This window comes from Aedes aegypti, chromosome 1, assembly GCF_002204515.2.
Source record: "Aedes aegypti strain LVP_AGWG chromosome 1, AaegL5.0 Primary Assembly, whole genome shotgun sequence".
NCBI lineage: Eukaryota > Metazoa > Arthropoda > Insecta > Diptera > Culicidae > Aedes > Aedes aegypti.
The window spans coordinates 283509606-283521780 of NC_035107.1; the positions used below are offsets into that span (position 1 = coordinate 283509606).

Genomic DNA, 12175 nt, shown 5'->3' on the forward strand with positions numbered 1-12175 from the left:
AAGCTCTACTAAGTTTCTAAGCTTGGTAGAGCTTCTCCTTGAAGCTTGGAAAAGTTTCTCCTAGTGTCCTGGAAAAGCCTCTTAAAAGGTTCTAGGAGAGCTTAAAAAATGATGCTTGGAATAGTTTCTCATAAAAGCTTGGAAAAGCTTCTCCTTGAAGCTTGGAAAAGCTTCTCCTTGAAGCTTGGAAAAGCTTCTTCCAGAAGCTTGCAAAAGCTTTTCCTACAAACTTGGAATAGCTTGTCCTAGAAGCTTGGACATTTTCTCCTTGAAGCTTGGAAAAGCTTCTCCTAGACGCTTGAATAAGCTTCTCCTAGAAGCTTGAAAGAGCTTCTCTTAGAAGCTGGGAAAAGCTTCTCCTAGAAGCTTGAAAGTTTCTCCTAGAAGCTTGGAAAAGTTTCTCCTAGAAGCTAGAAAAATTTTCTCCTGGAAGCTTAGAAAAGCTTCTCCTGCAAGCTTGGAAAACCTTCTCTTGGAGGCTTGGAAAAGCTTCTCCTGGAAGCTTGGAAAAGCATCTCCTAGAAGCATGAAAAAGCTTCTCCTAAGAGCTAAATAATTTCTTCTAGAAGTTTGGAAAAGCTTCTCCCATAAGCTTGGAAAAACTTCTCCTAGAAGCTTGGAAAAACTTCTCCTAGAAGCTTGGAAAAACTTCTCCTGGAAGCTCAAAAAAGCTTCTCTTAGAAGTCAAGATTCTTGGAGAAGCTCTACTTAGTTTCTAGGAGAAGCTCTTCCATTCTCCTAGAAACTTAGTAGATCTTCTCCAAGAATCTTGGTAGAGCTTCTCCTTGAAGCTTGGAATAGTTTCTCCTAGAAGCGTGGAAAAGTTTCTTCTGGAAGCTTGGAAAAGCATTTCTTGGAAGCTTGGAAAAGCTTCTTTAGGAAGCTTGGAAAAGTTTCTCCTAGTGTCCTGGAAAAGCCTCTTATAATGTTCTAGGAGAGCTTGAAAAAAGATGCTTGGAATAGCTTCTCATAAAAGCTTGGAAAAGATTCTCCTAGAAGCTTGGAAAAGCTTCTTCCAGAAGCTTGCAAAAGCTTTTCCTACAAACTTGGAAAAGCTTGTCCTAGAAGCTTGGAAAAGCTTCTCCTAGAAACTTGGAAAGCTTCTCCTAGAAGCTTGGAAAGCTTCTCCTAGAAGCTTGGAAAGCTTCTCCTAGAAGCATGGAAAGCTTCTCCTAGAAGCTTGGAAAGCTTCTCCTAGAAGCTTGGAAAGCTTCTCCTAGAAGCTTGGAAAGCTTCTCCTAGAAGCTTGGAAAGCTTCTCCTAGAAGCTTGGAAAGCTTCTCCTAGAAGCTTAGAAAAGCTTCTCCTAGAAGCTTGGAAAAGCTTCTCCTAGAAGCTTGGAAAAGCTTCTTCTAGATGCTTGGAATAGCTTCCTCTAGAAGCTTTCAAAAGCTTTTTCTAGAAGTTTGGAAAACTTCTCCCGGAAGTATGGAAATGCATCTTCTAGAAGCTTCTCGTTAAAGCTTGCATTACATTCTCGTAGAAGTTTGGAAAAGCTTTTGCCAGAAGCTTGGAAAAGCTTCTTTTAGAAGCTTGGAAACCTTGGAAAAGCTTCTCTTAGAAGCTTGGGAGAGCTTATCCTAGAAGCTAGGAATAACTTCTCCAAGAAGCGTGGAATATATATTCCTAGAAATTTGGAAAAGCTTCTTCTAGTAGCTTGAGAAATCTGGAAAAGCTTCTTCTGGAGGCTTGGAAAAGCTTCTCCTAGAAGCTTGGAAGAGCTTCTCTTAAAAGTTTTGAAGAGCTACCCTTGGATACTTGTTTAAGCTTCACCTTGATGTTTGGAAAAGCTTCTCCTAGAACTTTTGAAAAGCTTTTCCTAGAAGCTTGGAAGAGCTTCGCCTAGAAGCTTTGAGCACCTCCTCCCAGAAGCTTGTAAAAGCTTCTCCTAGAAGCTTGGAAAAGCTTCTCCTTGAAGCTCGGAAAAGCTTCTCTTAAAAGCTTGGTAGAGCTTCTCGTAGAATTTAGGGGGTGCTTCTCTTAGAAGTTTGGAAAAGTTCTTCTTGTAGCTTGGAAAATCTTTTTGGAAAGCTTGGAAAAGCTGCTCCTAGAAGCTTAGAAAAACAATTATTAAAGATTGAAAAAAATCTCCTTGAAGCTTTGTAATGTTTCTCTTAGAGGATTGGAAAGCTTAACCTAGAAGCTCGAAAAAACGATTTCTCCTAAAAAATTAGAAAATCCTTTTCCTAGCAGCTTGGAACAGCATCTCTTAGAAGCTTGGAAAAATGACTTTCCCTAAAAGTTAGGAAAATCTTTTCTTTGAAGCTTGGAAAAGCTACTCCTAGCAGCATCAAAATGCTTCGCTTAGAAGCTTTGAAAAGCTTTTCGCAGCAGCTTGCTTTTCCTAGAAGCTTGCAAAAGCTTTTCCTAGAAGCCTAAAAATCTTCTCCTAGAAGCCTTGGGAAGCCTCTACTTGAAACTTGGAAAAGCTTCTCCTAGAAACATGAAAAGCTTTGATAATAAATCTTCGAGCTGTTTAGTAGAATACCTATAAGTAGATGAAAAAACCGAATTTAGTACTATACCATTTAATTCCACTAGAGTTTGTATCCTTTGACAGATACGCGTATTTCGACCTCAACTGTAAGGCCGTCTTCAGTGTCGTGTACTAGAGTCGAGTCTAGTACACGACACTGAAGACGGCCTTACAGTTGAGGTCGAAATACGCGTATCTGTCAAAGGATACAAACTCTAGTGGAATTAAATGGTATAGTACTAAATTCGGTTTTTTCATCTACTTATGAAAAGCTTTCTTAAAAGCTTGGAAAACTTTTTTAAATATTGATTATTGGAAAAGCTTCTCAATGAAGCTTGAATAACTTGTTAAGAAAGCTTAATCAGCTTCTGAAAAAATAAATTTGAACGGATTTCTGCCTGGTATATGAGCAAAATTTCGGTCTCGAATAAAAACAGTGAATATCTAGAACTATTTCAGAACCGAAACAAGATTTGAAGTATACCGTTTTTCTTGTTCTAATTTGCTTGTCCACTTGATAAAAATAATGAACACTTCCTTTCTTTTTCTACATTGTCATTAACTAGATTCAACAATCAATTCTTTTGAAAACCACTTTTGTATATAACGACATTTCGTCCACTATAATTCTTCTCAGGGGTTTTCCACACATTACATGATCCATTTTTTAGATTCCTTGACACCATTCCTCGTCCTACTTGAAGGCTCAAAAGCGGAATATCTGAACGAAACCTCCCAATAAAAATCCACGTACTTTATGAACGTCCCCCATTCTCCACAAATCGATCCCACGTATTGCGGAACCGATTCATTCGCTCCAAGCATAAACCACGTCCGTCCCACAATGGCCGTGGATTTTGTTCCATTGTCACCGCTCTCGCTACAACAAATGCTTTATTTACGGTCCCGATCCGGGGGGATACGAGTTCCGGTTTCCTTCCTCCGTCCAGCGTCCATCGTCTTCTATGCTGGGTGGTCAGAGCTCACCTACCGGAACTCGACTCGAATGGCTCTTTTATTTTATGCTAGAACAGCAACAACAACAATCCAAAAGCGAGTTAAGTTTCTCCCTTCGACTCCTCCTGTCCCTCTACTGTGGCCTGGTGGAAGTTTCGAACGGATCTTGTGGGTGTGTTTGTGCTTGCATTAACATCGTACCTTGCTTGAATAGTTCATGTTGTTATATTGTTCAGTTTTGTTGGCGCTGAGAACCAAAACAGGAAGGTTGGGAAGTGGTCAGACGTTTGGATCTGTTGCTTTCGGAATAATGTGGAAATGGGATCTTTTACTATTTTTATAGAGCTTTTGGGTGAAGTACGGAACAGCTATTGAATAACATAAAGAATTTGAACTTTGAAACCTTCTGAACTATTGAGTCATTAAGTAGCTTAGTTGGTAAAACACCCGTGCAGCATACAAGAGTCGTCGGTTCGAATCACACCTTGACAAGTTTTTTTTTCAAAATTTCACTCATGATTAATCAATCTTTGCACACGCGCAAGGAGTAAATTGTCAATTTTCAATTGAAAGAAATTGAAAATGAGTAAAACAACTAAAATATATAACAGTATATTAGTAATTCGATGAAACAGTGCAAAAAACAGGAAAACTGCTCAATTGAACGCAGACGCAATCTCCAAAAAACGAAACTCCATAAGTTAATATCTACAAAAACAAAAATTGCAAATCTACTTCAAAAGAATTGAAAGAAGTGTCTTTCTTTATACAAATCTCGCTTATACTATTTGTATGTTAACCATATACAATAGAAAAAGCAATCTCCACACTTCGAAGTGATTTCATCACAACTTTTATTCCCCGAACCATCCATACTAGCAGTTGGTAGGTATTAGCCAATCCATTTCGATCCAATTGCGAAAGCTTCGTGTGCATGTTTATGTATCGTTAAAATGAATTCCGGGGCTTTTCGCAAGCAATGGATGGCAGAGGCTACGCTACGTGTGCGATCGAGATTTCGGCATTAACAGTGTGGCAACAGTTTGCACACGGGAATTGTTGCTGAACTAGGACTGTGGCTGTATGTTTGTGTGAATTGTTGGTGTATGCCAATCGTTGGTGGTGGCTGGAGAACAAAGAGTTCTAATTTGGGTTTTGCTTTGTGAGCAGGATTGTGGAATTAGTTGAATAGTTGAACAGTGTGATGGTGCAATAGTGAAGTTTATTTTGGCATTTGAATTTTTTATATTGTGAGCTGCGATAACTGATTCATTAAATAAGCAACACAAATAGTCAAATAGTGTAAGGCGAAGCAAATATTCTATTTTTTAAATTGTTTCTTAGAGAATCTCTGAGGCCATTTAAAAGATTTTCTCTAGGAATTCTTCGTCAATTATTTATCTATGTATCTCTGAAATATTTACTCTAGAATTTATCTTATCTTCTTATTATTTACTTCAATACTTTCTCCAATAGTTCATTCATTGCTGAAAATATGGAACTTCAAATAATCGTTTCCACTTCATTGGTATTTTTCGGTGACGGGTAATGATTTCTGATATAGAAATTTTACGTTTCAACCTACTTTATTTCGGTCATCTTCAGAAAAAATTCCGCCGACCGTTCGTCCGTCTCGGCGGTATACCAATGAAGTGGAAACGATTAAGAGAACGGTGATCAAAACCACAGCAAGAACTACAAATAATTAATTCCACTTACCGATCTCACTTTTGATCCCGCCAAGCGTCAAGCCACCATTATTATTACTACCGCCTCCGCCACTACTACTACTACTGCTACTACTTCCGGTGGGTGACGCCGAAGCTTTGGCCAGCAGCGCACTAGCCAGACAGTGCTGCTCGACGGTCGTCGGGTCCAGCCCGGACTGCCGGCTGTTGCTACAGTTACTGCTGCTGCTGTCCTGAATGAGATCAAACGCCATCGCACTGCCGCCGACTCCCGACGACGACTGTTCCGAGCCCAGCCCGGCCGAAGCACTCTGAAACGAACCGAGCATATCGGCCAGCATCTCCGGATCCGGATAGCCGATTGTGAGACCACCGTGCTCCAGCGATGATCCGGCGTCCGGCGCCTGGACGGCTTCCCGCAGCTGTAGGGTGACGGAACCCTCGGCACCCATCGAGGCGCTGCACATCAGCACCCGGGGCGGTGCTAGCCCAGCCAGGGGCAGCCGGAGCCCGTTCTGAACCTGGAACAAGGAGGAAAATACACAGTCATAAATCCGGATGATGACTAGGGTTACCATATTTGCTATCAGACGGGTAGAATTCTGATTCCTTAAATCATTTTTTTTTCTTTCTTTATTATTGAGACTTTCAGCCCTAGGCTGGTTCATCTCATTTAAATCATCATTATTATAGCGAGTTCTGTTTGATCTTTCGACCTTGACGCTTGCTCCTACGGGGGCGAGCGACGAAGGCAGGATCAAACATGTCGCGCGTCGGTCTAGTAAGTGAAAAAGTGGCGTGATCGGTTAGTTCTTTTTGATCCTTTGACCTTGACGCTTGCTGCTGGGCAGTGCGTCAAGAAAGCCAAGTTGTTTTTTCCTTTTCGGGTCACGCGCCTATTTTTTTCTGAGTGCTTTTATATAGCCGAGCAAACGAGTGAGGCTGAGAGTGGATTGTGGCTGCATAGTGAAGGATAAAGGATCAATTGGTGAGCTCGTTTCATGCTACTATTTCTAATCTATAAAATATGTATGACTGCACATTTAATCGTTACAATTGTGGGACGTAAATATGAATTTTCAACAAACTATGAATTGTTTGTCACTGTGAGTGTCGACACAAACTCTGATTCATGAATTATTTATGTTTCACATTTTTTTTATTATCAGAACATCCCTTTTTACCTTTATTTTTGTAATTAAAAAAAAAACTTTGAATGGTTCGATACTACAAGTGTAGACTTGCGAAAAGTTCACTTTATTCAACAAACTTTGGATGGTTCGCCACTGTAAGTGTCGGCATAAGAATAAGAGTGTTCTATGATGTTTCAACCAATCAAGTTTTTTGTTTCTTTTCAAATAAGTTAAATATAATAACACATGCTTTCGTCCTGACAGCTGTAGGAATGTTACATTTAGGTATTTGTTCAACAAACTTTGAATGGTTCGTCACCTCAAGTGTCGGCATAATTTTCCTCTACATTGAAATTGTTCATATCAAATGAAAATATTATATTTACAAATAAGCATGTATATATCTCACAAATCATTATTTATCATGGTCTAATCGCTTATCAAAGTGAATCCTGTGACCCAACGATCCTTCCCATTAACAAACATCCCTCCCAGTAACCTTTGTGGAGATGCAGAGGCAAACACGGTCTCCAAATAGCAAAGGTTACACACTAACATTCCTTCCCCCAATCCCACCTGACTGCAAGGACGTGGCCGGCGCCGTTATTGACCCTGTATAAGTAGAGGCACTGAATTATGCACATTGAAGAAGATTATGGCCAATCCCAGCCAAACTTCTAGTTGATTCTTTGTGCATTTTCACTGACTTCGGTCAATCACGGAATAGCAACCATTGATATGTGTAGTCAGTCTAAGCTAAGCTAAGCTTTAAATCATCATTATTATAGCTCATGCAATCATGATTCCAGTGTGTTTTTATCTTATGAATATTGGGCCTACAACATATTTTGGGCTCATGATATCATGAGTCAGATTACCGTACCGTATAAAGTCATGACCCTTTTTTTTTCGAATCACGTATTCGAACCAATATCCTTCTGGTTGAGAGCCACGTACTCTATATCTCTATCAATAACTTCGCTGAGAAATTTTGGGTGATCCAAACAAACGAGTTGATACAATGAGCCATTTTACGTGACGTTTCGGAACAGCTGATCATCGCAACGGACAGGAGACCTGGGATTAAATCCAGCGTGATTTTCAACAACGCCTCATCTTACCAAATGAAGACATGGAAAAAAATGACAAAAAAGATATCCAAAAATGTTCGTTACTGCAACATTACACCTAGTTATTGTATCAGCTACCTCTTTGTTGCCCATATCGCACATAAAAAGACACTTTTGTGATCAGAAATATTTCAATATTTTCTCTCCATTTAAGTTTTTGCCTGGATGAAAAGCTACACTAAAAATGCGCACAGTCATCAACCATCATCATCGCGAAAACTGACGACGATCATTGAAAAGTCCCAGTTCTCCTGTTATTTGACCTGCGCTTCGTAAATTGGCTCATGCGGTGCGCTATGTGCTGTCACTCTAAAGGGATATTCTCATTGCGCCGAGCCGGGCACGGGCCGGGTCCGGGTAGTTTGTATTTCGCGACGGTGCGTTTTCGTTCAGTTCACACTGCGACCGTGCCTTCCGGGCGTGCCCGGGTTTTCATGATGCGAGTTTGCACACACACTATGACGAAACTGTCAAATGGTTCTATTATTGCGGTAAGAGATTGACTGTAGATTGAGATTAATAAGAATGTTACCGATAATTATAATGTTAATGTGGATATTTTGATATAAGGATATAATGTTTTCGGTGCGTTTTTTCATCTGGAAAACTATTTTTTTATCAGATTATAGAAATGGTCTGCAATGTGGCAAAAAATACCTAGTTTTTCAACTGGGGCTGGTTGTGGAGTTCGAATGACATCATAAGTGGATGAATTTTTTTACGAAAACCACAACTTGGTAGCGATCTATGCCTAGGATATTACGAGTTCCAGGGTCAATCTGAGTTCTCTTCTAGAAGTAACTATTGGATTGGGCGCCGTCCACAAATTATGTAACACTCTAGGAGGAGGAAGGAAGTATGATAAAATGTCACGGCTCAAACATATATTTTTCATACAAATAAACGTTACTAACGGAAAGAAGGGGGTAGAAAATTTATAGTATCACGTTATAAATGGACATGGCCATTTACAAGAATGGCATAAAAATTCTCCAAGATTTTTCTAGCGAAGCTTTTAGATTCTTTTTCCAAAAACCATCAACGTTTCTTTGTAGAAATCATTAAGCATTCCTGAAAAAGGGGAATTGTTCAAAGAAACCATGTTTTCCAAACTTTTTTCTTAACGTACCAGTGCACGTACCTTTCTTCTTCTAAGAATTCCGCAAGAAATGAGAAAAGAAATGAATCCCTCTTGTATTTCTTCAAAATATTTTTTACCTGAGGTATTTCTCTAAGGATTCTTGGTAGAATACATTGAAGATTTTCTTAAAAAAATATATCTAGATAGAATCAGATACATCTTAGACGATTCTCAGAGTTTCTTAAGAATTCATTCAAGATATACTCCTTTGATTACTCAGCATTTCTACTTCAAGGAATTTCTCCAAGGAATCTCTCATGCGTTGAGATCATTCAATCCATCAAAAAATCATATTGTAATTTAAATTAATTTCCTAACTGATTTTAAAGATATTTTATAAAAAATATGAAAAAAAAACCTTAGGAATCCATGAGGAAATTCTTGAAGTAATTATCTTAAGAATTCCAGATTAAAGCTAAGTATACTGTTCCGCTCAAGAAAAGCAAAAAATTCTTCTCATGAAATGGTCAAAAAAATTTCTACAGTGAGCTCCCTGTGAAATTACATTTCTGGTAGACTATTTCCCACGCATCGTGATTTATGATAATTTTTCTTTTCAGGGGCATAGTCACCATAAATGAACATTGGGAGGCAACTCTTAAAAAAAAAACAGTTTAAAGCTTTTCTCGAAGTGTACTGAGCAGTTCTTAAACTAGAATCCTTATATTAAAATATTCTTATAGTATGCCTAGAGTTATAATTGGATTAATTCTAGATATGTTTTTGGAATGAACTACTTAAGGTATTTTCAAACAATTCTTGTAAAAACGCAATGGGAAACATCTGGCCCATCGTATGTATAGATTAGCATATTGCAACGCAACAGGGGCCTTCCTTAGCCGAATGGTTAGAGTCCGCGGCTACAAAGCAAAGCCATGCTGAAGGTGTCTGGGTTAAATTCCCGGTCGGTCCAGGATCTTTTCGTAATGGAAATTTCCTTGACTTCCCTGGGCATAGAGTATACTCGTACCTGCCACACGATATACGAATGCGAAAATGGCAACTTAGGCAAAGAAAGCTCTCAGTTAATAACTGTGGAAGTGCTCATAAGAACACTAAGCTGAGAAGCAGGCTCTGTCCCAGTGGGGACGTTAATGCCAAGAAGAAGAAGAAGAACGCTTATACCATTATTATCATCCTAATACATCGCAGCACCTTGAAAAGTTTCGAGTTTTTGAATTTCCATGATTTCAATATAATTTTTGAAAATGGCATTAGTCTAGTAAGGTTTGCTATATGAGTTTATTTTTTTCTTCACTTTGGCTTAGTTTTTCTTTTTTTTTTGGAGAAATTTTGAAAACTCCATAATTATTTATGGAAAAATTGTTACAAAAATGTTTTTGAAATGCAGTAATTTTAAGAAGAGTACCAATAATTATGAGTGTTATACAGTCATTTTTGGTATTAAGCCGGTAATGGATGGAATTATGTAGGAATACCTGGAATTTTTTTTTATTTTTTCAAATTGTAATTTTTAGTTAGATGAATCCTGAATAAAAAAAAAATGAAAAAATATAAGGTTTTTTAGAAGAATTTCTGTAAGAATTTAACATGCATGCTTTGAAAAATATCAGGTGAAACTGATAGACAAACGCTTAAAAAAATCGCAAAGTGATTTCTTGTGGTAATCCAAGCCGCAAATAAAATAGAACACTTGGTGAAATACTTGAAAAATATCACGTGGAGCCCCCAAAATTATTGTATAGGTGTACATAGAGGAATTTCTGGACAAATATGTTAAACAAAATTGATCGAGAAAAGAAAATATTTATAGTTTTTATAATTTTCTGTGAACTATAGCAAAATTTCTTGAAAAAATCTTTCGGAAATTTATTGTGGGCCTAATTCAAAGATTCCAAAATTCATTTCTACAGAAATTCATTCGAGAATTCCGTATGAGAAGTTCTTTTAGTATTCCTCTAGGATTACTTTAGGGATTTTTCAAGGATTTTCCGGAAGAATTATTGAAAGGATTCGTTACGGGGTTCCCGATGAAATACCAAGTGGAACTCTTACGACATATTCTCCAGAGACTTCCTCCTCCAGGGATTTCTCCAGGCCATTCCAGAATTACTCAAGGGGTTCATCGAAGCATTCATACACGGATTACTAAAGAATTTCTTCCAGTTCCCTAGAGTCATCCAGGGATGATTCAAGATTTTTAAAGGTTTTTTTTTCACGGAATACTTTTTAGAAACTTTTGTATGAATTCTTCTAAGAATTCTTTCATGATACTCTCCACATAGGGATTTTATGTAATTTGTCTGTAAATTTTCCACTTATTGCTTCTGGAACACCTCCGATAATTACTGCAGGGATTCTTCCGGATTTTTTTTAAGGAATGCCTTCAGATTTTCCTTTTCTTAAATGCTAGAGTTATCTCCATGGATTTCTTCAGGGTTTTCTTAACACACATCATCAGAAAATCCTCCAAGATGCTATACAGAAATTCTTAAAGGAATATCTGGAAAATTTTTCGGAGAGCTATTTGGAGGAATTTTTTAACTCCTGGGGAAGTACCTCTTGCGGCATATCTGGATAAATCCTTATTTGAATCAATGAAAGTATTCCTCCAAGAATTCCTAAGAGAGTTTCTTAATCGATTCCTACAGGATTTTCCGGAAGAATGCTTGAAGGAATTTGTTAAGAGGATTTCGGAGAAAATCCTAGTGGAACTTTCGATAGAATCCCTGTAGCAAACTTTATATTAACTTCTGAAGGAACTCATGGAATCCTGGAAGGAAATTTTGGCGAAATCCCTCAAGGAGCTTATGGATTAATCTCTGAAGAAATTTTCAAAAGAATGTTAAGACGAACCTCTGTAAGAACTTTTGACTGTATTTCTGAAGGAACTCCTAGAATAATTCCTGAAGGGACTCCTAGAGGCACTCGTAGAGAAACGCTTACATAAACTCCTGAAGGAGAAGCTTTCCTTAGCCGAGTGGTTAGCGTCCGCGGCTTCAAAGCAAAGCCATGCTGAAGGTGTATGGGTTAAGTTCCCGGTCGGTCCAGGATCTTTTCGTAATGGAAATTTTCTTGACTTCCCTGGGCATAGAGTATCATCGTACCTGCCACACGATAAACGAATGCGAAAATGGCAATTTAGGCAAAGAAAGCTCTCAGTTAATAACTGTGGAAGTGCTCTTAGAACACTACGCTGAGTAGCCGGCTCTGTCCCAGTGGGAACGTTAATGCCAAGAAGAAGAAGAAACTCCTGAAGGAACTCTTGGAGGAATTCCAAAAGGGGGTCCTGGAAGGATTCCTGAAGAAGCTCTTGAAGGAATTCCTGAAGGTACTCCTGGAAGAATTTCTGAAGGATCTCCTCGAGGAATCTCTGAAGGAAATCCTGGAAAAATCGCTGAAGGCACTCCTGAAAGAATTGCTGAAGGGAATTGCCGAAGGGACTCCTGGAGAAATTCCAGAAAGAACTCGTGGAGAAGTTCCTGAATGAACTCCTGGAGGAATTGCTAAAGGAACTCCTAAGGAAATTCCCTAAGAAACTCCTGGAGAAATTTCTGAAGGAACTCCTGTAGGAGTTCCAGAAGGAACTCCTGGAAGAATTCCTGAAAGAACTCCTGGAGGAATTCCTGAAGAAACTTTTGAAGGAAATCCTTGTTGTACTCCTGGAAGAATTCTCGAAGTAACTTCTGG

The 12175-nt window shown here is 38.6% G+C and overlaps 1 protein-coding gene across 1 annotated transcript in view; it reads right to left on the reverse strand.

The window, feature by feature from the left end:
• LOC5566210 (serine-rich adhesin for platelets) overlaps positions 1 to 12175 on the reverse strand; it is a 784828-nt gene that overhangs the window by 253328 nt on the left and 519325 nt on the right. Inside the window, exon 4 of the mRNA XM_021838003.1 lies at positions 5152 to 5641. Coding sequence (XP_021693695.1) covers positions 5152 to 5641 — 490 coding nt within the window. The remainder of the gene's footprint in view (positions 1 to 5151; positions 5642 to 12175) is intronic.